The sequence below is a fragment of the Cucumis melo genome, chromosome 10, assembly GCF_025177605.1.
Source record: "Cucumis melo cultivar AY chromosome 10, USDA_Cmelo_AY_1.0, whole genome shotgun sequence".
NCBI lineage: Eukaryota > Viridiplantae > Streptophyta > Magnoliopsida > Cucurbitales > Cucurbitaceae > Cucumis > Cucumis melo.
This window is the reverse complement of record NC_066866.1, coordinates 14,785,567-14,812,886: the sequence shown is the minus strand read 5'-3', so window position 1 is coordinate 14,812,886 and position 27,320 is coordinate 14,785,567. Positions and strand designations below refer to the sequence as shown.

The 27,320-nt window shown below is 38.1% G+C and overlaps 2 protein-coding genes across 5 annotated transcripts; one reads left to right on the top strand and one right to left on the bottom strand.

Annotated features, from left to right (window-relative positions):
• Nucleotides 1-221: 221 nt before the first annotated feature.
• On the bottom strand, nt 222-638 carry LOC127151162 (uncharacterized mitochondrial protein AtMg00810-like). Its single transcript, XM_051090582.1, has one exon. It carries the CDS (start codon nt 636-638, stop codon nt 222-224), a length of 417 nt encoding a protein of 138 aa, XP_050946539.1.
• Nucleotides 639-5,908: 5,270 nt separating this feature from the next.
• LOC103499092 (NADH dehydrogenase [ubiquinone] 1 beta subcomplex subunit 7) lies at nt 5,909-25,867 on the top strand. 4 transcript variants are annotated; one of them, XR_539675.3, is made up of 3 exons: nt 5,909-6,395; nt 13,826-13,870; nt 25,578-25,867. XR_539675.3 is itself a non-coding variant. In XM_051090663.1 (2 exons), the coding sequence occupies exon 1, from the start codon at nt 6,088-6,090 to the stop codon at nt 6,376-6,378; it is 291 nt and encodes a 96-aa protein (XP_050946620.1). In that variant the 5' UTR covers nt 5,910-6,087; the 3' UTR covers nt 6,379-6,395; nt 25,578-25,867. The 4 variants fall into 4 exon arrangements, 2 of the variants coding, with proteins under 2 accessions (XP_050946620.1, XP_008460206.1); XR_539674.3 differs by having other exon boundaries at nt 25,571-25,867; XM_051090663.1 differs by lacking the exon at nt 13,826-13,870 and having other exon boundaries at nt 5,910-6,395.
• Nucleotides 25,868-27,320: the final 1,453 nt, after the last annotated feature.

Sequence of the window (27,320 nt, the reverse complement as noted above, 5' to 3'; positions counted from 1 at the left end):
TTGTCACAGTATAAGAGCATTGAGGTTTGAAAAGTTTCATACATTGCGAGCATTTGTTTCATCAAGAGAAGTTATGTTCAGCTACTGCTAACTGCAATGTATTTCGACTTCGACAGTGGACAACAAAACACTGCTCTACTTTTTTCTAAACACATAGTGAGATTATTTCCCAAGAAGAAGTAGCCGCCTGGGGTACTCTTCCTATCATCAGAGCGTCCTGCCTAGTTAGCATCACAATAACCTACCAGTAATAATGAAGTATCATATGTATACCACAACCCATAGTCTACAGTGCCTAGTACATATTTCAATATATATTTTGCAGAATGAAGGTGAGAAACACGGGGGGATGCCTGATATCGTGCATAAACGCCTACTGCAAAACCTATGTCAGGACGACTGGTAGTGAAGTAAAGTAGACTCCCAATGATGCTTCTATACAAACCTTCATCAATCTTTTCTCCAGAATCATCTTTCAAAAGTTTAAGGTGAAGTGCAGCCGAAATGCGCTTTGATTTTGCTTTATTGAGTTCAAATTTAGTAATAAGAGTACGAGCGTACTTACCTTGGGATAAGAAGATCCCAGACGCACATTGTTGGATCTGGAAGCCTAGGAAGAAAGTGAGCTCACCCACCATGCTCGTTTCAAATCTAACTTCATCTGTTCCACAAAACATAGACCGAAGCATTAGAAGATCCTCCAAAGATAATATCATCCATATAAATTTGAGCAATTAGAAAGTCAGAACCTGATGTTTTGATGAACATTGTCTTGTCAGCTTTTTCCTGGTTGTATCTTTGTTAAACCAGGAATATTGTGAACCGCTCATACCAAGCTCAAGGTGCCTGCTTGAGGCCATATAATGCTTTTCGAAGTTTGAAGACATGATCAGGGTGTGCAGGATCAATAAACCTCTTGGGTTGGGCCACATACACTTTTCTAGAGAGAGAACCGTTTAAGAATGTACTTTTGACGTCCACTTGAAACAGCTTGATGTGACAAAGACAAGCAAAGTTAAGAAGACGACAAATGGCTCTTAGTCTAGCTATGTGAGCAAAAGTCTCACCAAAGTCAAACCCTTCGATCTGTATGTATCCTTGTGCCACTAAACGAGCCTTGTTTCGAGTTATGACTCTGTATTCATCGGTCTTGTTCTTAAAAATCCACTTTGTCCCAATAACATTAGCATTTGTAGGTCTAGGAACTAGTTTCCAGACAGCATTTCTTTCAAACTGTAACAATTTCTCTTGCATAGCTAGGATCCACTTCTCATCAATTAATGCTTCTTTCACACTTGTAGGCTCAATCTGAGAGGTGAAGCACACATTCGTAATCATCTTACGTAGTCTTTTCGTCCTTTTATTCTTGTGGTTACTCCATTGTGTACATCGCCAATTACTAAACTGATGGGATGATTCTTGGATACATGCGAAGACAGTGCCAAAATTGATGACTTGGGGACACTAGGTAGAACTGCTGTGGTGGAGCACTTGAGGCAGTGACTCTAGATACAGTTGAGGCATCTACTGATGGTGTCTATCTGAGGTTCTCACCAGATGAGGTATATACTGAGGTGTCACTTAAGAGAATCTCAAAAGAGTCAGTATTAGAGTCAGTGTAAGAGAGTTTGAGTTACTAACCTGTGAGTCATCTGATGGAGTTAACCCATTTATGCTAGTCGGTTGTGGATGTTCAGTCGAACTGAACGTCTAACACTTGTCTCATTATCATCTTCTCTTTTCTGAATTAAATCATGGACAATAACATTGATAGATTCCATTACATCTTTAGTTCGTTGATCAAACACACGACATGCCCGATTATTTATAGAGTACCCTAGAAAGATACTGCTGCTTAACTTTGAGTCCCATTTACAATGAGTTTCTCTATCTCCAAGGATGTGACACTTACTTCCAAATATGTGAAAGTATTTCACGTTTGGCTTTTGACCCTTCCAAATTTCATAATTTGTTTTTGAGGTACCTAGACGTAATGACACTCTATTGTGTATGTGACACGCAGTATTGAGTGTTTTTCCCTAGAACTAAAGAGGAACAGACTTGGCATGCATCGTAGCTTTGGTCATCTCCAGCAACGTCCTGTTTTTACGCTCTACAACTCCATTTTTTCGAGGAGTAATAGGCGCAGAAAACTCATGAAAAATCCTCTCTTCGACACAGAATTCATTGAAGTTGCTATTTCCAAATTCATGCCTGTGAACACCCCGTATTCGAATGATACCAGTATTCTGCTCTCTTTGAAGCTGAATAAATAATGCTCGACAGACTTTGAAGGCTTCTAATTTTTCACACAGAAATTTTACCCATGTGTACCTAGAAAAGTCATTTACGCACACATACACATACCTTTTCCCCGCAGAGACTCTCTACCTGCATTGCGCCCATGAGGTCCAAGTGTATGAGTTCCAGGACTTTAAAGGTGGTACGACGCCCAAGGGAGTAATAAGGTGCTTTCGTTTATTTCCCAGTTGGACAGTCAAAGCATGAATCATCATAAGCTTTCAGCATGGAAACGCCAAGGATAACATCTGCATTAATGGCCTTGCAAAGAGTTGATAGGCTAATGTGGCCTAACTCCCAATGCCATAAGGTTGTTTCATCAGTCTTCGATAGATGAAAAACGGACACCTCTGGATCCCAATGATAACAATTATCTGATAATCGGGTACCTTTGAGAATCACATTATTCTCTCGATTGATCACTTCGCAGGTGTCCCTTCCAAACTTTACAGAAAAACCTTGATCACCAACTGGTTGATGCTGATAAGGTTTGCTGAGAGGCCTTTAACTAGTCGAACATCTTGGAGACATGGAAGACCAGGTTTATTTATGGACCCTTTGCCAAGAATTTTCCTTTTTCATCATCACCGAACATGACATGACCTGTAAAACACTCTTTAAAGTCTATTAGAAAGTCGCATTACCTATCATGTGATGCGAGCATCCATTGTTAAAATACCAGTCAAATTTACTTGTTTCGCAAAATAAGGTCAGTGCTACGTTATAGTTCTCACATTATTGCTTTCGCCTCCATACTACCTTGTTTTTTGTTCTGGAATCAGTTCTGAACCGAGTACGGAACCTGTATAGTTGGAAATAGAACGGATGAATGTGACCGAGTCTTCCATAAAAATGACATACCCAGTGCCTTCTTTTGTTATGGTGGTTGATGAGACCTATCTTATTTTTCAGTATTAATATCCGAGTTTCCTGATGCTTTCACAAATACTGTGTTGGACGTGCTAGCTTGATGATTCTTTAAGAATCCCAACCCCATTCGATTTGCCAGTGATCATCCTTCCTTGAGAATATCTTCGAGTTGCTATGTTCCTAATGTCAACATTTTGACATTCTTTGATAAGTTTTCAAATTCCCCTCGGACTTCTTCCAACTCGACTTTCAGGGTAGCTATGAACAGTAGATATCTGTGATTGTCTTCAACTAGCACTCGTATTCTCATTTAATTTAGTGAGAGCCAGCTTGTCCTCTTTCCATTTTTTTATTGTCCCATCGATAGTGCTGTTGTGATCAGTAGATGGAGTGTGTACTTCTGATTTTTCTTATGTTTCTTCTGGTATAGACTCAGGTGCTGTTGTTATACTAATGAGCACCTTTCCACATTCTTCTACGTCACTTTCAAAAGATGAGTCATTATCCAATAAGGTAACCTTCAAACTTTTCTTTTTCCTTTTTAGATATATTGGGCATTATGCCTGGAAATGTCCATGCCCATCACACTCATGACATCGTATGCTTCGATTACTTCTGTCTGATCTTGAAGACGACCCTTCTTTGTCATAATCCTTGCGTTTGTTTAGATTGGGCTGTTATATCCAGATGAATTTGTTGAGCACTGGTTGTCACGAAAGTTCTGACTCTTGTTCACTCCAACATGCTTGTAGAAATGATTTCTGAGTTTCGACACCTACTTAGTCAAGCGAGTAATTGACTCAGCAAGTGATTCTTCATTCACAGTTTCTTTCAAGGACGATATATTATCTTCGTTGACTATTGATAGAGCAATTCCATTTTTTCGCCTGGATTCTCCATCACTTAATGTTAGTTCGAACTTTTTCAATGATTTGATCAATTCGTTCAGTTTCATCTTGGTAATGTCATTGGCTTCCTTTATGGTTGTCACTTTCATGTTGAAACGTTGCGGTAAAGGAGCGCAAGATCTTTCTTACAAGCTTTGATTCAAGTATTCTTTCTCCTAAGAGAAATTATTCATTTCCAATGTCTCGAATTTTGACATTATATTATGAGATTGTTTGATCTTCCCTCATCTTCATTCCCTTAAACTGAGATGTTAGAATCTGTAATCGAGAAGTTTTGACCTTGGAAGTTCCTTCTTACGCAACCTCTAATATGTCTTATGCTTCCTTGGCCGAAGTACACGTGTTGATTAACTTAAACACATGTGAGTCTACTGCATTGAATAGTGCATTAAGAGCTTGACAATTTCCTAGAGCAACCTCATCATCAGCTTTTTACCATTTTAGCTCATTTTTTTAGGGTAACCACTCCATCTTCACTGATCTCTGTAGGTTGTTGCCATCTGGCCATCACAGCCCTCCAGCAATTTAGATCTAGTGATTTCAAGAAGGCCATCATCCAACCTTCCAGTATCCGTAGTTGGTTCCATCAAGGAGAGGTGGCCTGTTAGTTGCACATCCTTCACATTAACTTTCCATTACTCGCTACAGTGAACCTCGAACCCACTCTAATACTAATTGAGAAAACGAATGTTCAATTTTGAGTATATAATTTGTTGAACCACGAGTTAAAACAGACGACTTAAGTACGGAGACTTATTATGTATAAAGAAACAACACAATCAGCTTTGGTAACCTAGTTAGATGAAGCACCATCTACATCTGGGGGTATTGAACCCATGAGAAGAGTTATTTCTATTACTTCAGTAAAACATAATGATTACAATGTCATGATTTAAGTTATGACACTCTACATATTGTCCTGTTTCTAACTTGAATTGATATAATAAATCAGATAATGATGTAGTTATAACATGAGAGGAAGTACTCCCCTTGAATCACTGGTTTCGGACTCCTTCGATATTCTTCAGATCTGTGAAATCTTCATCTGATTTCTAACTGAGAACGACAAATTACAGAACACCATTAAACTTTTCCTTACCTCTCTTTTAATTTGGTTGATTTCTTTTTCTAGGTAAACCCCCTTTTTTCCATACTCATCATTACCTTAAATACTAAGTAATTAGTCGCATTCAAACTATCCTCAAATTAAGAAGATTCTAACCAACTATCAAATGCTAACAATATAGTAACAATCTAAAGGAAGTGGGCCACAAATAACTTTCTTAACAAAATTGAATTCGAAAGAAAAAACCCAAAAAAAGGAGAGGAGTGAAACAAACAAATTAAATGGAAATAGAATTGAAACACTTGATTGGGAATATTTTTTAAAGGTTGATTTTGCAGTAGCTTACGAAAAGGGAAGAGGACGCCCGCGAAAACAAAAAGAAATGGTGTAATTTGGGAAGGAATAAGTTAACCTGGCTAGAGATAGGCTTAATTTTAGGGATAGTTGCAAATTTAGCAATTATATTCAAAATAATTAATTATCTAGCAACATTTTAAAAAAATTGCAAATATAGCAAAATCTGTCAAAATATATCAATGATAGGAGTCTATCACCGATAGACCATGTAGCAAATGTTGGTCTATCACTGATAAACCATAAGAGTCTATCAACGATAGAAGTGTATCACTGATAGATTTTGCTATATTTGCAATTTTTTTAAAATATTGCTACATACTTAATAATTATTCTAAAAATTGCTACCTATTATAATTACCCTTAATTTTATTGATTTTTTTTTTGGTTATATTTGAAATATAAAAAAAAAAGGTGACAATCACTCGATTTTATTAAAAAATTTGCTACCGCACCAAGTCTCCTATTTGTTTCATATTTGTTTGCTTAGCAAAATTTCCGAGAGGACGACAGCAATTGATAATTTGATTTCGAGTGAAGCTCAGCAACCGGAGTCGACAGCCGAAGAGAGAGCACAGCAGATCAATCATGGAATTTCAGGGCTCCTCCAAGAAGATGATAGCCACCCAGGCTGAGATGGTCGAGGCTAGGGTTCCAATTCCTTACAGAGATCAGTGCGCTCACTTGCTGATCCCTCTTAATAAATGTCGCCAATCCGAGTTCTACCTCCCATGGAAATGCGAAGACGAGCGCCATTCCTACGAGAAGTGTGAATATGAGCTGGTTATGGAGAGGATGCTTCAGATGCAAAAGATCCGTGAGGAACAGGCCAAGTTGAAGGAGGGTATTCATCTCATTCCCAAACCTGCCAATGTATGACCTCATTCTTCAATTAGGTTCGTCTCTATCTCTGTCTCATCTTCGTAAACATTATTATTTGATTCTATTGCATTATTCTTTTTACCTTGTCATCGGCTTCTCATAATCTTGGTCCGAATGTTTAAAATTCCATGTTTTGTTTTGCTTTTCCTTTTGTTTTAGGGCTATAACCTTTCGGGTTCATGATTTGATCCGTAGCATGATTAGGATTTATTTCTTGCTTGAACTATGTTGGTACGGATAATAAAACGCCGAAACTTGTGGATGGCGGCGTTCTATGAAATACTTCAATGACTTACACGTACCCATTTGTGTGCAATATAAGCTAGAATCCGAGGAGTGAAACAATTTGACAATTAAGTCAAAGGAAGCGCTGTTCTGCTACCTAAAATTAAATCGAATAAGGTCATTATGTCCCAAGCTTGGGCTCTGAAAGTATAAGCTACTCATTATTGAAAACAGTATTAAAATTGGCGAAGTGTTTTGATGAAAACTAATAGGTATATAATAAATTTCTGGTGGGACTTTTTGTGTTTACTTGTGAGACTTAATAGAGTATATGCTCTTATGATTCATCCCAGAAGTATAATATATTTTCCTATTCTACCATTTCAATATTAGAAACTTTCATGGTATGATGGTCCGTCCTAAGTGTAAATGATGCTCAAAACTTACGACTTACATAGGTCTTTCTATGGACAAAGGATTATTATCATTTATCACAGTGTGCATGAGCTTTCTCATTATTTAACCTATGCTCACAGTGCTTATTCCTATTGCATATCAGGAAATTGCTAAGTACTCCCTCATATGGGTCAAAAGAGTGCTTGGTATACCAAATAGGAAATGATGAATTTGACTTGTCTACTTGTTCAATCTTTGTAGTACTGAGAAATAATAACAGAGCTCTATTTCTCAAGTAACCCAAAATCGAACAATTTTCTATGCAACATTATACCATCTCAAGGATACGGTCAATCGGCCTTATTGAATGAAATCTTCTTGACTATATTCCTTTGAACAATTTGTTTCCATAACAATTGTTTCATATTTTTTATTAAAGAATGATGAAACCCCCAAGAAAACCCAAAGAGTTGCAAAATTCAGTTTCTTGCTAAAACAGAGTAGAAAAAGCAACTCTATCCACACATTAAAAATTCAGTTTCTATTCATCGTATCAAGACTCTCATTGTGTTTTCAAGGAACACTGTTGTGATTGCATATGGCAAGAGGCGTTGTGAGGCACATGTTAATTGCTAGAGTGGTGTCCTATTTGATTATGTTCAATAGGGCACTCCCTTTGACTCATGAAAGCAGAAGAAGAGTTAAATAAAGAAGAAAAGGAGAGAGGAGGGGAAAAATTAGAAAAAGAAGAGTGGGAGGAGGGGCAAGTTAAAGAGAAGAGGGAGGAGAGTCAAATAATGAAGAAGAGAGGGCCAAGGAGGATGGGGAAGAGTTAGGAAAAAGAAGAAGAGGGGGAAGAGGAAGGGTTAGGAAAAATAGAAGAAAAGATGGAGAAGAAAGAGTTAAAAGATAAAGTTCACCTCTTGCACCTCTAGTTTGCAGAAGATATTGTACACTTTTGCTTTGAAAGAGAGGAGTCCTTTCTCAATCTGAATCCAATTTCAGTCAAATTTCAATTTCTTTTTCAATTTTTTCTCCCGGAAAACAGTTGTTCTTATAAAAAAAATCAATCTTTTTTGAAATAGTCTCATCCCTTAGGACTAATAAAGGCAAATGTCAAATTTTGGGCATGAAATGTGACTCTTTCAAATTGAAAAGGTGGGCTAATTTGGTTGGTTGTGAGTTGGGAAGCTTCCCTTCATCCTTCATGAGTTTTTCTCTGGGGAAAGGACGTTCCTTTTTTATCTGTCTTCCCTAAAAAGCATATTTGATGCAATCTATGTCTCAAGTTTCAAGTCTTATTCATTGATTAGCCCTTACCTAAGAAGCACATACACTTCGTATTAAAGGTGATATCGGTGTCAGATGCATGGGGGACACGGATTCGTCTGGACACGTTTGGGACATGTGTCTGATATGCTGAATTCTGTCTTTTCTTTTTTTTCTTTTTCGGACATGACTGGACACGTTCACTTCTTTCATCTCCATTATGACATAACATTAAAAATCCAACCTCTTTGCTTTCTCTCTCCTGCTCTCTATGGCTTATCATAACATAAATATCAGAGGAAAAGAAAACGATAGGAGAGGGAGGAGACTGTTGCTCTTCATTGGAAAAATTCATTCTTGAATTCTCATTGGAAATTGAAAGGGTCACAACCATCTCCTTCTCTTTCCTCATTAATTGTGGTTCTTCAGCTTCCTTTGATGCGTTCACGCTAGACTGACTTTTCAATGTCGAATCTTTCATCGTGGATGAAGAACTTTGATGAGAGGAGGAAGAAACTCCAATGACTGACTTTTATTAGTCTTCAATATTTTATTCCTTTAAATGGAAAATCATTTTCCATTTTCTATTGTTAGGTTAAATTGCTAACTTAGGTATAGCTTGAATGTTGGATATACATAATACGTTTTGTACTCACACAAACTACAATGGTTAAATATTAACTTGACAATTGACAATGACACAATGACATTTTATGCTTTTTTTTTAGTGAAGAACATTTAGTACTTCTTTTGTTGAGGAAATTGAGAACATTTAGTATTTTGTGACAAATTTACATATCTTATAAAAAAATTAATTTTAAAAAATAGCGTATCCCAACGTGTTTATGTCCTATTATTTTAGAAATTGACATATCGTCGTGTCTTGTCGTATCCGTGTTCGTGTCCTGTGTCCGTATTCGTGCTTCTTAGGCCTTTATCGAATACAAACAACTTACTTATATGTGCCAAATTGAAAGGGAATGGTCTTTAACTATCTTCCTTAGCTTAAAATAATAAAGCAACTTCAAGACTTATAAGAAATAGAAGACTTGTGATTTCCGAGGATTATTTGGTTTCTTAGTGATGGTCTTGTTCCCTTTATGTGTAGGATTTAAGTTTAGAAGAAATTTCATTGATGCTAAATTTGATGATTGGCTTACGTTTTTTTTTTTTTTAAACTACTTTCATTGAGAAAAAAATGAAAAGAATATAAGGGCATACAAAAAGCAACCAACCCAACAAACCACCCCTACTAAAGAAAGGAAAGAAAGGAGGCCTAACTAAGGGGAATGTTTCCTAAAGAATAATTTCAAAAAAGCTTTGAAACCGAAGCCCAAAGAGACATGTGAAATCTCGCCAAAGACCAAACCTCCTGATGTTCCCTTTCCCTCCCTCTAAACACCCTATCATTCTTCTCCCCCCAAATATCTCAAACCACCGAAAACACTCCAACAAGCCACAAGAAACAACCTTGCTCTCTTAAAGGTGGATGGAGGAGGAACTCCCCGACCATTGCACGAACATCTCTCTACCCAACAAAACTAAAGTTGAACTCTTGCAAGAAAAGAAGCCACACCGTTCTTGCATACTGACAACCCCAAAAGAGATGCTCTAGGCTAGGAAGCACGGACATAGACACACGACACGACATGATATGTCGATACACCAATTTCTGAAAAATGTAAGACACGACACGTTGGGGACACTTTATTCTTTTAATTATTTACATATCCTTGGGAATGAAACTTGCGATAGGATGAAATAAGGCCCAAAAGCCCAATTAGAAATAAAAAACTTTAACCCTACATACTATTCTCTTCTCAGCCACCCTTTTCATGTACACCCACCCTCTACATGCACACCCACCTTCTCCCTCTTCGATTCTGCCCTTCTCCCTCATTGATTTTGCCCTTTTCCCTCACCGATTCTACTCTACCTTTGCTGCCGATGTCAACGCTTCTTTCCACCCCTGCCCCCCCTTTTTTTTGCTACCACTCTTCCCAATGTCCTCGATTCATTAAGGTTCGGATTTTTCCTATGCGTGTCCCTGGCCTATCTTATGCATGTCATCACGTGTCCCATTTAAAAAGAAAATAACAAAAAAAGGGACAGGTTTTTGCGTGTCTGACATCGTGATACGTGTCAGAAGTGTGTTGAACGTGTGTCGGTGTCCGACACATGTGAGACACCAACACCCACCAAAATTGACGTGTCCATGCTTCCTAGGAGCTAGGTCTTTCTTCGCCTTCGAACAAACGATAAAGCAGAAGGGCCCCACAAGCGAAGTTCTTCTCCTAACAAGCATAGTGGTAAAAGGGAGACGTAGTTTCAATATCTAAGAGATCATGGGTTCAATCCATGGCGGCTACCTACTTAGGAATTAATTTTCTACGAGTTTTCTTGACACTCAAATGTTGTAGGGTCAGGTAGTTGTTTCATGAAATTAGTCGAGGTGCGTGTAAGCTGGTCCAGACATTCATAGATACCAAAATAAGAAGCAAGCCTACCAACAGTGTTCACACGACCAAGCAAGACTTGCCAAATAAAGTACCTGACTTGCTTAGGAATCTTAATCCTCCAAACGACATTAAACGCAAACTCCCCAATGGGAGAGGGATCCAACAACAATCTATAGAAGGATTTACAAGAAAATCCTTCACTAGGATTCATACTCCAAATGCGAACATCCTTTCTCCTCTCCCTAAAAAGTACACACCTCCAGTAAAGAAAGAAGAGAGGCCACTCCATCACTTCCTTGTTGGACAAGTGACGACAAAACTCGAAGGAAAAAGACATGGAGTGATTGCTCTTTTGAACAAGCTTAAGCTTTTTAGATCGGGTAATAGCAATGCCATGTTTGTGTGATTGTTTGAAAATGGTGGCTTCTTTTCGGTTAGATTGTTCTCTCCCAACCTCGTTATCAAACAAAGAAATTAAAATATCTGATCTTATTTGGAAGGCCATCTGCCTTAAAAAAGTTGAGGTTTTTTTGTGAATCTTCTCTCTTGAAAGGTTAAACACTTGTCGTAGACAATGTTTTCAAAGCTCAAGACCCAATAGTCTTCTTGGGCTTAAGCACAATGAGCAAACAAAAGTGCGGACCTTTTTTGTGTGGTGCACTATATAGAAAAGTACTATATTAAGAAAAAAAAGCATGGTTGAAGTGGAAATATGAAAAAACATACCTCTAAACTCAATAAATTTTGCATTTAGGCTTAGGTAATTTTACATTTTTAGTTAATAAAGAAGGAAAACCCTTAATTATTTCTATTTTTAAAAATAATAATGAAGGGCCAAGACTTAGGGCTTTGAGCTTTGGGGCTTCACAAAAGGTATGCCTTATTTGTAAGTGCCAAATCTGGGCCTTTAGCCTAGGTGCGCGCTCGAGTAGGCTCTTTAGAATACTGGCCGTAGAATCCAAAGAATCCTTCAAAATTATGCTCTCTTTCATAATTGGTTCTTTTCTCTTTCCCAACTGGAATTTTCTATATAAAACAATGAGGAGTCTTTGGTCGCTTTGCTGGTAAAAATGTTTAACTTGTTCAAAACAAAGTGGTGTTGTGTTGGACTAAGAATGCTTTAGATTAGTTTTGTTACGGGTCCAAAATTAAATGCTTAGGCAAAAATCCTTTTGTCCAATGGGATCTTCACCCTTTTTTGAACTTTGGAGGTTGAACTGAACCGAGATTAAATATCAAACAATTGATTATAGGTTTCCAACCAGATCTGTGTTCGATCTATTACATAGATCTGTTCAAGCCCTTGACAACCATGAATAACAAAATCGAACGAGCTAGCAACCTTTGGCAAATTGGTAGCAAGTTCTTCGGCGGATCGACAATGTGTGTGGCAACGTAGGGTGAATCGATGGTAGGTGCAACGACTTCCAGTGATTTAACGACGGGTGTGACGTGATTGGCACACCGGAGGGTTCCAAATTCTCCAAGATTAAATAGTCCCATTTCCTTCTGAATTATGAAGTAGTGGAAGTAATGCTTATGAGCCTTAGGCAAGAGAGGTGAGGTTTGGTTTGGCACTGCTTGTAATTAAAATGCACATAAAGTAAATTTGCATAAAAGTAAATGATGAATTGTGGGAAAGGTTTTGAAAACAAAACTAAGTCTGGAAGGTTAATTTCTGTTAAAATTTGTACAGCCCAAAAACATTTATACAAAAGGACAAAAGGTGATTGACCACCTTTACAACCGGTCTACACATTTGAATAACCTGCTGGACTCCTTGTTTCTTGAACTATATTCAGTTAATTCGGTCAAACCATAGCAGCTAAGTACATCAGACTCCCTCCCCTTAAAGAAAACTCGTCCTCGAGTTTGGGTTGGAATTTGCTGCTGTTGGGTGGAAAATACTCATAAATATCAGCTACGTTAAAAATAGGATCGATGTGTAGGTGGTCAGGTAACTCAATCTTGTACACATCAAAGAATCTTCTCACTATCCAAAAGGACCTATCATTGTCCTAGTATTTTAGAAATTAATGTATCGTTATGTCCTTGCTTCTTAGGCCAGTAGGGCCATTGGAGTAAAGAGACGTGGAGGATTTTGTGTGACGATTGTGGTGACTGGGAGGAGGGTTTATTCGGTTTTAAAGGAAAGAAAAAGGTTTGGAGTGTTTGAGGTTAGAAGCTTCAAAGGAGATGAAGGTGCTCTTGAATTTCATCCTTTGTCCATCTTTTTCATTGTCATTTCTCCGTTTTTACTTGCTCTGGACATTGATCGTTGTTTTTAGCTTGGACTTTATCAATAATAGCATATCACTGGGGCGTTATATTTATATGCTTGTTGGGTCTTACTGTGTGCAGGAATATACTTTGGTACCTAACAGAGCCACTCTTTAAGGATAGAGCTTCTTCTATTTTTATTTATTTTTTTTAAAAGAAATTTTTTTCCAACACTAGCAAGAAGCCAAAGGCCCATACATCCTTTTATCATCCTCAATTAGCCTGTTTAGCCAGCTAGGACAGTTATGGGTCCATAAACGAGAAGAATGAGAACTCAGAAAACATGGACTGCCACATTATGATCCATCCTATTACAGTTCTCTTGGAATATATTTGAGGCCTAATATTTGAAGTCCACCAATTAAATGAACAACTTCAGCATAATAAACCCCACTGTGAGAGAGTAAAATTTAATGAAACGGCTTTGTTGCCAACCACTTGCGGGCTCCACCCAAATCTCCTCCGAACCTAACTCATCGATTAGCAGTGTCAATATACATTTTATAGTGAAGTACCTTTTTGTGGTAGGAAATAGGAGAAACAGGAGTTCTTGAAATCTCTCTCAGATTCTTATTTACATTTTTGTGTTACCAATAAATTGCATTTTATCAAACTAGGCCTATTAAGAGCACAAGGAAAATGAAGAGTTTAATTACATTGTTTATTACTTTTATAACGCCTATGAAATAATTAAAACTAAAAATTTCAAATTTCTAAACCATTTCAAAATATGTGTACAACGTGATGATGAGCTCTTTATGGCAGCAGTACCACAATTTTACCAAAGTTAGCCATGAATTTTTTTACTCTAACAGGCAGCACTTCTAGCTCTGAGCTCAAATTGGAGTATTTTCTAACATGTAAGTGGTTCGTTTGTTTTAGAAATTTACTTTTGATTTTTTATGGTAGGTTAGTAATTTTATAGATTCATTCGAAGTAGAGATATTAGAGCAGAATCGTCTAAATTATTTTGGGGAATCCAGAAGAGCTAACCAGAGTTTAGGATGGTTCACCTCTTAGATCTAGATCTTGTGTGTCACGTGATTGTCATAAGTTTTTACGTTGATTGCACCTCTGGTCTCCTAATGCACAGGTAGAAGTCCTTAGAAAGTCGCACATCGTTTACCTTGCTTTATTAATTACTAAATTCTGATGGGTATCAAATGGTATAAAGGAGTCTTATTCAATTATAGAAGATTTCCCTAAAGCAAGGCTCTTGCTCGGAGAACAGAGCCCTCTCCCTCACAAGAAGTTGACTTCGCGAAAACAAAACATATGTTAGGAGCCCTCCCTGAAATGCAGAAAAATTTCAACAACAATGGAGAAAACAGAGACAGTACTCTGCTACACTTATATAGATAGAAAACGACGAACAACAAATAACCATAAGATAGGGACAAAGACAGAAATAGAAATAAGGAAACAGGAAAATAAAGACTAGTTGTCGCTTGTCGGCTCCTTCGAGAAGGCCAGATTCTTCTCCACATAAAGCCCTTAACAACTTTCCCAAAAGATGACTTACCTCTCTAATCCCCAAAAGCATTCCTTACATATTCCTCTCTAGTGGGTCCCACCCAAATCTTCCCCTCCACCTGTTTTCCGTTTATTTCCGACATACCCTCCCCTATCTTCCTCCTTCTGTAGGTATGAGTAATTGGGGGCCTAACAATGCCACTCGCTTCAAAGTGCACTTTGTCCTCAAGTGGAACAGAGGAAACTGCTTGTTCATCTAATAGACGGACTTCCAAGTCGTTTCACTGTTTAGGGAACCCTTCCATTTCACGTGCCACTCATTTTCTCCCAGCTCACTGTTCCAACGAATTCCCAAGACTGACTCCAGGGTCACCTGCGGTTCGAAATCTTTAGTCAAGGACGGTGGTATGTGTTGCACCCTCTGAGATTGTCCCAATTTAAGTTTCAACTTAGAAACGTGGGATACATTATGAATTGCAGCTTTTGGGAGTAACTCCAACTTATTATTAAGATTCCTAACCTGAAAACCAGAAAAATCTCAACAAGACTAAACAAAGACAGTACTCTGTTACACTATGTTGATGATAATAACCAAAATGTATCATAAAATACATATAAGATCCAGATAACAGTAGGGAAAGAACAAAACAAACAACCAGCCCCTTTGCGAAGGCTGGAAACCTCTCCTAATGAAGCCTACAACAGCTTTTACCAAAAGAAAATATAAGACCTAAAACATCAATCTATAAACATTCCATATAAATACCAAATCCTGCGGTGGGCCCTTAGGTGTTGCTTTCTGTCTCTTTAGCTCCCCGAATTACCAAATTCCATGTCAGTTCCCTTTTTTGCCCCTTCTCTTGTATCCTGAGTCTAACATTACCGCTCGGCTCGAAACTCAACTTGTCCTCAAGGTTGAATGCATGAAATTGTTGCTGTCTCCCATGTAGCTTCGCCATTCGGCAGCCCTTTCCACTTGACTAGCCACTCGTTTGCGACTATTTCTCTATTCCATCTGATTCCTATAACAGTTTCCGACCTCAGCTGCAATTCAAACTCTTCAATCAGTATGGGAGGGAAGTGTTGGACCTCTTTTGTTTGACCCAACTTTAGTTTTAGTTGGGATACATGAAAGACGTTGTGGATACATGCTTCCGGTGGTAATTCTAAGTGATACGCCACTTCCCCAATTCTTTCCATTACTCGGTAGGGTCCATAGAAGTTAGGTGAAAGTTTCTCACTTCTTTTCTTTTTTGCTAAAGATCTTGTTGATATGGCCTTAATTTCATGTATACCTCATCTCCCACTTGGAAAATAAGTTCCCTCCAATGTAAATCAACTTGCTTTTTCGTCCTATTTTGGGCCACCACCAAGTTTTTTTTCAACGCATTGATTATTAAATCTCTCTCCATCAACAATTGATCAGCACCGTTATTCACTGTTTTCCTCTCTATATGAGTTGAGCAATGGTGGAAGTCTTCCGTAGACAACTTGGAATGGTGGTGTTTTTAAGGAACCAAAGTTCCGCCCACAAAATACACTTGTTCCATTTTATCGGTTGTTCATTGTAAAAACATCTTAGAAAAGTTTCCAAACAACTATTAACTTGTTCGGTTTGCCCCTCGGTTTGTGAATGAAATGCGGTGCTTCTCTTCAACAGTCCCCATCGCCGTGAACAAAGCCTTCCATGAGTGACTTAAAAATATTTTATCCCTATTGGTAATGAGTGATCTTGGTGTTCCGTGTTTACTTACAATCGTTTCGGTGAAAACCTCCGCCACTTGCTTAGCAGTAAAAGGATGCTTTAGATGGATGAAATGGCCAAACTTACTCAACCTATCCACCACCACCATGATAGAGTAAAAATCCCTGGCCCTGGGCAGCCCCTTTATGAAGTCCATTGTCCAATATTCTAAAATCATTTCTAGCATGGGTAGGGGTTGAAGTAGTTTGGCTGGCAAAAGAGATTATGTTTTATTTCTTTGACAAACCTCACTACTCTCAACATATTTTTTTACATCCAACTTCATCCCCACCCAATATAGTTTGCAGCTCATTTGTTAATATGTTCTTAGAAAACCAGAATGACCTCCCATGATTGAGTCATGAAAGGTGTGTAAAAGAGATGGTATGAGAGATTATGAACAAGGTAATACTAACCTTCCTTTGTATCTCAGTTTGTCATTCTTCCATTCATACCTTGGTTTTCCCTTTCCAACTTTAGTACTGCTATGATTTTTTGTAGTTCCTCATTCTCATCTACTTCTTTCATTACTGTTTCCACATCCACGATCCCTAGAATTGTCATTACATAGAGTTTGGTTGAATAGGGGATTCAAAACAAGGTATCAACAGCTTTGTTCTGAAGTTCGGACTGATACAATATCTCAAAGTTGTATCTCAACAGTTTCGTTAACCATTTTTGGAATTAGGGTTGCACTTCCCGTTGTTATATTAGGAATTTGAGTGCCTTTTGATCAGAGATTGCTGTAAACTTCCTTCCTAATAGGTAGTGCCTCCACTTCTACACTGATAAAACCACTGTCATGAGTTCTCTTTCAAAGATAGATTTAGTTTGAGCTCGGGGCAAAAGTTCTGACTAAATAAAGCTAATGGTTTACACGCATACATAACGTACAATACAATCATTAAACATGAAACTTTAACTCAAGGGCTTTATTTAGAAATCATGTTTTCTATTGAACATCAACATGTATAACAACATTACTAAGACAACATGACACTCTAGAAGGAAAGCTTTAAAATCTCTTTTCATCTTTAGAAAATTACTCACAAACTAAGTTCCCTTCTTCTAAACGCCTAACTCCAGAGATTCTTGTCTTCTCGCCTAGTGACCTCTTTCAGAAGAATAACTTTAAGAAATTTCAGCATAACATTCCTTCCTTCTGACCTTTCACTCCTATTTATACTAATCCTAAATTGGATTGGTTACTCCTTAAGCTTCCTTAGTTCGCTAGCTCTTACTTGTAGTGTTACACGTGTAGGTTTAACATTTCTCTTAGTTATGCTTATGCTTAACCTTGACACGTAGCCCACTAAATAAACACAATTAGGAAATTTTTCCTAATTTTCCCAACTCTTAACACCTACCTTCATCTCATGAAGACCTTAAAACTCCTAGTCACTCTTGAACGCAACTTCCTTCGTCGCGTTGTCTAGCTTCAACGCAAATCATCAGAACGCCTACTTCAAAATCCTTCCTAAAAAAAACCCTTCTATTCCGGATTCGGGTCTCACATTCACCATAGCTCGAATTTTCTCCCAATCGGCTTCCACTCCCTTACTTGATATGCAGTGACCAGATATTGAATCCTGGGGTGTCCTATGACACATTTTCTCGATTGGCATACAATTTGTTATCCCTTGGGATTTTGAATACCACCCCCAAATGCCAAATGTCATCAAAGAAAACAAGTACGAAGTGGCAGAGAAAAGTTCGAAATATCTTATTCATCAATGATTGAAAGGTGGCAGATGCGTTCGTGAGCCCAAACAGTATTACCAAAAATTTGTAATGTCCCTTTTGAGTGCAGAAGGTTGTCTTTCCAATGTCTTCTTATCTTATTCTTTTCTAATGATATCCAGATTTGAGGTCTAATTTGAAAAAAACTGTCGTGCTGTGTAATTCATCCAGTAACTCTTTAATTATTTGTATTGGAAATTTGCGGCCACAATGACTCGGTTCAATTTGCGTTAATCAACACAAAACCTCCAACCTCTATCCTTCTTTTTAACTAAGAGGAACGGACTTGTCCGACTTGGTCTGATTATGTTTGCTTTTAGCACTCTGATGACCATTTTCAATTTCTTCTTTCTATGCGTGTCCATATTTGTAGTGTCTAACGTTAATTAGCTTATGCCCTTCTAATGTCAATATTTTGTGATCGATTTCGCGTTTTAGTGGTAGTTTTACAGAAGCATCAAAAATATCCTTATAACGATGCAACAATGCTTGAATCGTTGGCGGTCCTTCCTCTTACCCTCTTTAACTCGTTCCACTTTCGGTCACATCACTTCTTCATTCTCCCTGTTTTAAACTTCGACCCAATATCCTGAGTCCCCTTCTTCCCATGATTTAGTCAAAGTCTTCAAGGAACATTCAATTGTGATTAGTGATGGATCCCATGGAGGATGATTGTTTGACTTCCGATCATAAACGCAATGGATCTCGATGGCCAATGTATCCCCATGAAGCCTATTGAACATTGCCAAGGGATGCCCAGAACTACATCCAACGACCCAAAATTAGTGGCCAAGAAGTTAGCCTCGATAGTCACTTTGATCAGCACCAACTCTACTCTTCTACACATGCTTGCCCATATGGTCGTTTCGTCTCCTGTGGTTACTCCAAACTTGGTTCCTTCCACCACCGGCCGGTCTAGTCCTGAACGATTTTCTGATATATGAAGTTATGTGTTGCTCCACTATCAATCAAGATCACCACTTCTCTCCCCATGATTTTTCCCTTCAGTTTAATGGTCCCTTTTTCAAGAAACCCATTTAATGATCTCAAAGAAATCTCTGCGTCATCTCCCAACTCCGTAGTTTTTAGCTCCACAATCTCGTTTTCTTCCGGCTCGATCTCTCCCTCTTCTTCAGTTTCCACTTCGTTGTTTGTAATACACAACATGAACTCTTTGTTCTCCCTCACCTTGCATTGATGTCTGTGCGACCACTTATCATTGCAACGAAAGCAAAGCCCTTTGTCAAGCCGTATTATCAATTCACTATCTGAAAGTCTCTTGGTCAGCAGTTATCTTTTCTCAAAATTACCTGGTTCCTATTTTATAAAATTACCACGTGTAGGTAGGGTTATTTGCTTCGTTTGGGTCCCTTTCTCTTTTATTTCAACCTTTTCCATTTGGGCCATGTGGCCCTTCCCCGATTGGGCTTCCCTGTTGGGGAAGGGCCATTCACTTGTTGGACTTCCCTCATACATTCATCTAAATCTTTAGGGTGGCAACTCATCACTTCCGCCTTTGGTTCCAGCTCCAACCCTGTCTAAAAGGCGTCCATCAGAACGCTCTCTACCATTTCTGACAATGGAGTTGAATAGTTCAGAGTTATTTAGATAATCCCCGTGCGAGCCCTCTTGATGAATTCTGATCAGCCTCGCTCCTAAACTACCTTCCCTCGTCGGTTGAAAATGATCAAACATTCTTTGTTTTAAATCTACCCAGGACATGACCTTTCGATTATTGGTCCAAGGAACCAGTTGACTTCATCTTGCACGAAGCTTACCACTACTACCTTGACTTACTCACTGTTGGCTAAGTCGTTTATTTTGAAGTAGTGCTCTGCCTGATACAGCCATGACTACGGATTCACTCCGTTAAAGATCGGCATTTCCAACTTCTTATATTTGCTTTTATTCGACGCCACTTGCTCAGTCACCGTCTCAGATTCCATTTCATCCATTTTTCCTTTCTTGTTTTAACACTGAAACGTCAGAAGTACTAGACTCCTCCTTCCTTCTATTGGCTGTATTCTTCCTTATGTCTTCGACAAGTTTTTTCCACCCCTCTTTTCAGTCCGGTTAATATCTCTCTCAATTCTTTAATCTCTTATTCACCGAATTTCATCCTCTCTTTCAGTTGCTTCTGAGCCATGGACCTTGATTTTTCAAGGATGTTAAGGTTTTGATACCAATTTGTTAAGATTCCTAGCTTGAAAACTAGAAAAATCCCAATAAGACTAAACAGAGACAGTACTCTGTTACAATATATTGATGATAATAACCAAAATGTATCACAAAATATATATAAGATCCCTACAATACTAGGGAAAGAACAAAACAAACAACCAGCTCCTTTGAGAAGGTTGGAAACCTCTCCTAATGAAGCCTACAACAACTTTCACCAAAAGAAAACATAAAAGCCCTGAAACATCAATCCCAAAACAATCCATATAAATACCAAATCCCGTAGTGGGCCCTCAAGCGTTGCTTTCTCTCTCTTCAGCTCCCCGATTACCAAATCCCATGTCAATTCCCTTTTCTACCCCTTCTCTTATATGTGTAATATTAGGGGTCTAACACTTGTATGCCACTTCATCGATGGTTTCAGGCACTATACAAGGGCCATAGAATTTTGGAGCCAATTTTTGCCAATATGGTCTCGGTTTCAAGAAAACTTCATCACCCATTTCAAACTTCATCTCCCTCCTATGTAGATCGACTTGCTTCTTCGTTCGGTTTTGAACCATAGTCAAGTTTTCCTTCAAGGCTTGTACCACCAAATCTTGATCCATTAAAAGCTGCTCTGCACTATTGTTGGTGGCTTTTCTGCTCCCATAGGATACCAGTGGAGGTGGGGGTCTTCCGAATACACTTTGAAACGGGCTTGTTTTCGACGCAACGTGGAAGGTGGTGTTATACCATAACCTAACCCAAGGAATATACTTGTTCCACTTTGTCGGTTGTTTGTTGTAGAAACAGTGGAAGTAAGTTGACTCTCGTCGTTTGGCCGTTTGTTTGGGGGTGAAATGTTGTGCTTCTCTTGAGAAGAGTACCCATAGATGTCCAAAAGTTACTCAAGAATAGCTTATCACAATCCACGATGATGGATCAGTACAATGAAGTAAGCGTACTTACCGAGTCTATCCACTACAACCATTATGGAATCAGATCCTCTAGCCTTTGGGAGCCCTTTCACAAAATTCATGGTCCAGTCTTCCAATCTCAACTCCAAAATGGGTAATGGTTGTAGTAATCCTGTAGGAGATGTCGCCTCAGTTTTGTTTCTTTGCAAATTTCACATTGCTCGACATACTTCTTAACATCACTTTTCATTCCTGTCTAGTGTAGTTCACTGATCATTCTCTTGTAAGTTCGAATAAAGCCCGAATGTCCCCCTAATATCGAGTTATGGAAGCTGTGTAAAAGAGAGAATTAAAGCGGATTTATTCAAAAGTACTAACCTCCTTTTATATAATAGACGTTGATTCAATAGTTGGTAATTTAGCTCTCTTTGGATCTTCTTCCAATTTTCTCATTATCCTCCATAGCTCCTCATCTTTCTGCACTTCCTCAAGAATGACACCCATAATTCTCGAGGCAGTCATGATTGTCAGTTCAATAGGATGAGACACTTGGGAGAGTGCGTCTGTCGCCTTGTTTAGCAACCCAGGTTGATATAAGATCTCAAAGTCGTATACCAATAGCTTAGTCAACCATTTTGGAATTGTGGTTGCACCTCTCTCTGCTCAATGAGGAACTTCAATGTTTGGGTATCACTGTGAATTTTTGGCCTAACAGATAGTGCCACCGTTTTTGCATTGGCATTACCACAATTATAGCTTCCTTTCATAGACTAACTTCATTTGAGCTCCAGGTGCTAACTTTTGGCTATAATACGTGACTGGTTTAGTATTATGACTAAGCACTACCCCCGGTCCCACTTCTGAAGCGTCCCTTTCTATGGTGAAAGGAAGTACGAAGTCTAGTAGAGTCGAATCTGAGACTATCACCATGGTGCATTTTAACTGCTCGAAAGCCTCTAAGGCCTCTTCCTTCTAGTTGAAGGCATTTTCTTGTAGCAATTTCGTCAATGGAGCTGTAATATCTCCAAACCCCTTGACGAACCTCCTATGATACCCCGTCAAACCAAGAAATCCATGCAATTCTGTAACATTTTTCGGCTGTGGCCAATTCACCATACCGTTCACTTTTTCACCGTCAGCTTCCACTCCTTTTTATGATATCCAATGACTAAAGTACTAAATCCTTGAATGCCCAAAAACACACTTTTTTCTCTTTGCAAAAAGTTTTTTGTTCTTGAGATATGTTAAAGACTACCCCGGATGTTTTTCATGCTCGATTATATCTGACAGTAGATCAATATATTGTCAAAGAACACCAGCCCAAATCGTCTTAGGAATGGCCTGTTCAAACCTGATTTATCAGTGATTGAGAAGTGGCGGGTGCGTTTGTCAATCCAAATGGCATAACCATGAACTTGTAATGTCCTTTGTGAGTTCTAAAGGTTGTTTTTTCTCTATCGCTCTCTTTCATTTGTATTTGGTGGTAGCCCAAACACAGATCCAATTTAGAAAACAGAACAGCCCCGTTGAATTCATCCAATAGCTCTTCAATTATCGGTATCAGAAATTTATCTGCCATTGTAACTTGGTTGAGTTTGCGATAGTCAATGCTCCACCCCCATCTTCTTTCTTTACCAATAGGACTGGGCTCAACTAAGGGCTTCGACTCGGCTGGATGATCCCAGCTTGCAGCATCTCGATTACTAATTTCTCAATTTTGGCCTTCTCATACCTGTATTTGTATGGTCTTACAGTCACTGGTTGCTATCCTTCCACGATTTGGATGTGATGGTCGATGGTTTTTTTAGGTGGGTCTTGGCAACTCCAACACCAATGCGATTTGCTCTAACAGCTTTCTGATTAATGGTAGCTCTCCCACTGTCTCATTTCATTGATATCCTCCATATCTTCCTCTTACGTTTCAATTTTTAGATTGTGGAATTTTACTAAGAGTCCCTAATCCTCTTGTTCCCAAGTCTTGGTCAGTGTTTTCAAAGAACATTCAGCCCTGGTTAGGGATGGGTCCCCCTTCAGAATCACTTGTTTCCCACCTGCCTAATAAATCGTCATAGACGGCCACTACACCCTTATGAACCTCATCGTGAGTAACCACTTCATCCCTAAAATCACATCTATATTACCTAACTCAATTTGCAAGAAAATCGGCCACAATTGTTAACTCTGTCAACACTACTTCAATTCTCTTACAAATGCACATTCCTGCCCATGCGATCCCGTCCCCTATCGTTACCCCGAATCTTGATTCCTCATCTATGGGCAATTGCAACTAATCCACTAAACAAATGGATGAATTTATGCGTGACTTCACTATCATTCAGTACCACTACATTCTACCCCTTTACTCGCCCCCGTAATTTCATCGTTCCTTTTGCTGAAAATCCCAAAATGCGCTGTTAGGCCACTTTCGTCTCCCTTGGTACTTCCAATGGTGATAATTCCACCCACTGCTTTTCCTCCCCATCGCTGCAACTTCTTCCCCTAACTTCACAAAAACTTTTGATTCTTCTTCCTCTTTCATGATGAAAAGCATGAGTTTGCAATTTTCCTCTACCTTGCATCGGTGACCATGGGATCATTTATCATTGCAATGGCAACACAATCCTTTATCCAATCTTGCCCTAGACTTACTATCTGAAAGTCTTTTCATTGGTGGTTCCCTCTTCATGTAATTGACCTTAATAGGTATGGTAATCTGATGAGTTTGGTTACTTCCATTCTTTGACCCAGTCTGATTCGTGTTTGACGATAAGGCCTTTTACTGGTTTGGGCTTCTTATCAGGGCCATGGGCTCCTCCTTCGTTATAGCCAACTTCAACGTTATATTACGATCTTTTACCAATTGGGCTCCCCTCATACATTCTTCCAACGTCCTTGGATGATGGCTTACCACTTCGGCATGCAGCTTTGCTTCCAGGCCGATCACAAAAGCATCCATCCGGACATTCTCCGCCATTTCCGGCAACGGTATCGAGTATTTCAAGAATTTCATCAAATAATCTGCATATGATTCATCCTGTGATTCGAATCAACCTTGCCCTCAAGCTCCTTTCTCCCGTTGCTTGAAAGTGCTCGAACATATGATTCTTGAGGTCATCCCATGATGTTACCTTTTTTCGGTTATTGCTCTAGTGAAACCAGTAGATCTCGTCTTGAGCGAATCTCACCACGGCCACCATGACCTTCAGCTTTGGCTAGATCATCTATCTCAAAGAAGTGCTTCGCGTGATAGACCCATGATTCTGGATCCTCATCGGTGAAAATCTGCATTTCCAGCTTCTTATATTTACTCTTGTCCGAAGACCCTTGCCCCACATTAGTCGTCGCATCCGTTGCCCTGAGTTTTCCTTTCATCTCCGACACCAAGCGGCTAATGTTCCTGACTCTTCCTTATTACTTGCATTGTTGTCCAACACTTCTGCCAACCTCTTGACACTCTTCGTTAGGCCCATGATCATTTCCTTCAATTCTTCGATCTCTCTCTCGGTTGATTTGAGTTTTTCCTCCGTTAGTTTTTGCGCCATGGTTCGTTACCTTAGGATTGTTGTGGGATATGATACCGATTTGTTAGAACCCCTCCCTGAAACATAGCAAAATCCGAACAACGGAGAAAATATACTCTGCTATACCTATATTAATAGAAAACACCTCAATGTTTACAAGCAATGAGTAACCATAAAATAGGGACAAAGACAATACAGAAACATTCTTTATATATTCCTCCCTAGTGGGTCCCACCAAAATCTTCCCCTCCACCTGTTTTCTGTTTATTTTCCAACATACCCACCCGTTGCTTCCTCCTTCGGTAGGTATGCATAATTGGGGCCTAACAACATACCCTCCACGACTCACTCTTTCCATACATAGACTCTGTCCCTCTAACTAACCATGGGGACCACTCTAGCATACATTGGCTGCTGAAACACTCTCCATTACATTGGCCATTCCCATTTTATCCCTCCTATGATATTTATCATATTTCAACAGAATCGGTGATCTATCAAATTCTTGGTGGATAATGGGGCTTGCATTCGGCTGTGGAAAGATTTGTGGGTAGGAATTTTGTAGCTTTTAGACAAGTTCACTTCTTTGTTCTCCAGAACATATATTGAAAAAAATATATTAAGCTGTATCCATATTTTTTCTGACCATAGCCACATGTCTAACTAGTCGATTCTAGTGGTCTTCTTCTTGGAATTCATTTTGCAAGTGTTTCCAATGGTTTTATGTTCCTTTAATTATTTTTTATAAGCTCATTGGAACATGAATGCTACATTTGCTCTCTTAGCTTTCATATGTTTGCCTATATCAGAGTTCATTGAAGATTAGAAAATGATCTGTCAACCTTGTTGCTTAAATGGACTTGCAGTTTTGCACTAAAGTCTCTTAAAAGGAAAGAACTTATTTTGGCATTAATTTGAAGTTTCAAGATTTCTAGGTGTCAAATTATAAGAGTTTCTTGATTTTCTTCGCATACGAGTTAAATGTTGATTGTTTTTTTGGTAAAGCTGACAGGAAGCATTAAATTGCTGAGATATGTGAAGGTTCATCCTTTTCCGGCAAGAGCAATGGGAAGGCATTTGATACTGTTTGGTCGATTGAAAAAACTCAATAGTTTTCCGAGCTTTTTAAATCTGGTCAGAATCCTTGATTCGGGATTTGGAATAAAGTTACCCCTTAAGCAAAGAAGTGTAAACTTCATCCTTTGTTTTCTTTGATTAAATAACGTTTATGTCGATGTGTACTATTATCCTGAATATCATTTTGCTTTGTGGACTTTGCCAAAATGTCTCGAATTTTGGATATCTATATGCTCTTCATAATCATCTGAATTACTATGTATTTTAATAATGTAAATCACGGTTGACTCAAAAAGTTTTAAGTTGTAAAAATTTCAAGAAGTGAAATTAATTACATTATTGTTGGAAAACATGACTATCATACTATTTTGATACCATGTCAAAATCACCAATTGACTAGAGAAGTTTAAGTGGATGGGTGAGTGGGTGAAGGGTATATCAAAACCCTTAATATTGATTAACCAATAACTTTTTGACAATGTGTCAGCTTCCTGGGACAATTTCAGACATAGTATTATTGATAATGTTAAATGAAATGGAACTAAACCGATAAAGTGACTTTAAAACTTCCGATATAATTTCACAAATTGAAGGTATTAAATGAGACTAAGAGTACTACGTTTATTACTTTATTGAATTAAATTTTAAGAAAAAAAAGTACCTTTATTGGTCTCTTGACATTGGGTAGTTTTTATTTGATCAAGTTTTAAAGTGTTAAGCAAAGTACGTTTGATATTTTATTTATTTTTAATTTTAATTTTTTATTGAATATTTTGTTTTTAGTTTTCAAATTTTGGTTTGATTTTTTAACTCAACTGTATAACTTATTTTAAAATGGTTATCCGATGAGACTTTAAAGACTTATTTTTGTTTTTAGAATTTAGCTAACAATATAACTATTTTACTTAAAATTGAAGCAAATTAAAATAAAATGGACAAAAATTTTAAAACTGAAACTATAATAAAAGAATGTAATGATTAACAAAGGGAGTTAAAAGCATGTTCTTTATTCTTCAAAAATAGAAAATCAAAATTAATAACCAAATATATATGATTTTTTATATAAAAATTGGAAACTGATGACGAATTTTGAAAACAAAGAATAAAAAAAGCTCAGTAAAGTCCACTCAAGGAGAAGTTGGCGCATTGCAGCATGTTCGAGCCCTAGGAAGCACTCTGTGAGGAAGGTCCAAGGGAAAGGGGCAGGTGAAAAAGAGAGAATTGCACGCCTTTTCTTTTCCTCCAGGTTCTTGGTGGAAAGACGTATTACTTAATTATTTCATTTAACATATGGGGCCTAAACTTTTGTCATCAAATATGACATTTAGGACAGCCCTCAGATATCTCATTACATCTAATTTGGGGTTTGGCAAGTTTGTGTTCTGCTTAGAAATCTTGGATTTTTTAAATATTTAATTGTAATAAATAAATAGAGATTTTAGATCCTTCTTAAATTGACATTTAAAATTATTTATTATAGTTAGGGCTTAGCATAACGAAGATGATCTAACATATTTTAAAAATAGTCAAATTTCAAGTTAATGGTAAATATAATAAAATTCTTCAATAGAAAGAAAATGTCCAAATGTCCATTGAGGTAAAAAAATATTGAAAACCTAAAATTCTAGATTTCGTATAGATAATGATAGACTTTTATCGATGTATCACTAATATAGTA

Coding starts and splice junctions, on each gene's coding strand:
- LOC127151162 (XM_051090582.1), bottom strand. CDS start 638: ATGGTGGGTGAGCTCACTTTCTTCCTAGGCTTCCAGATCCAACAATGT.
- LOC103499092 (XM_051090663.1), top strand. CDS start 6,088: ATGGAATTTCAGGGCTCCTCCAAGAAGATGATAGCCACCCAGGCTGAG.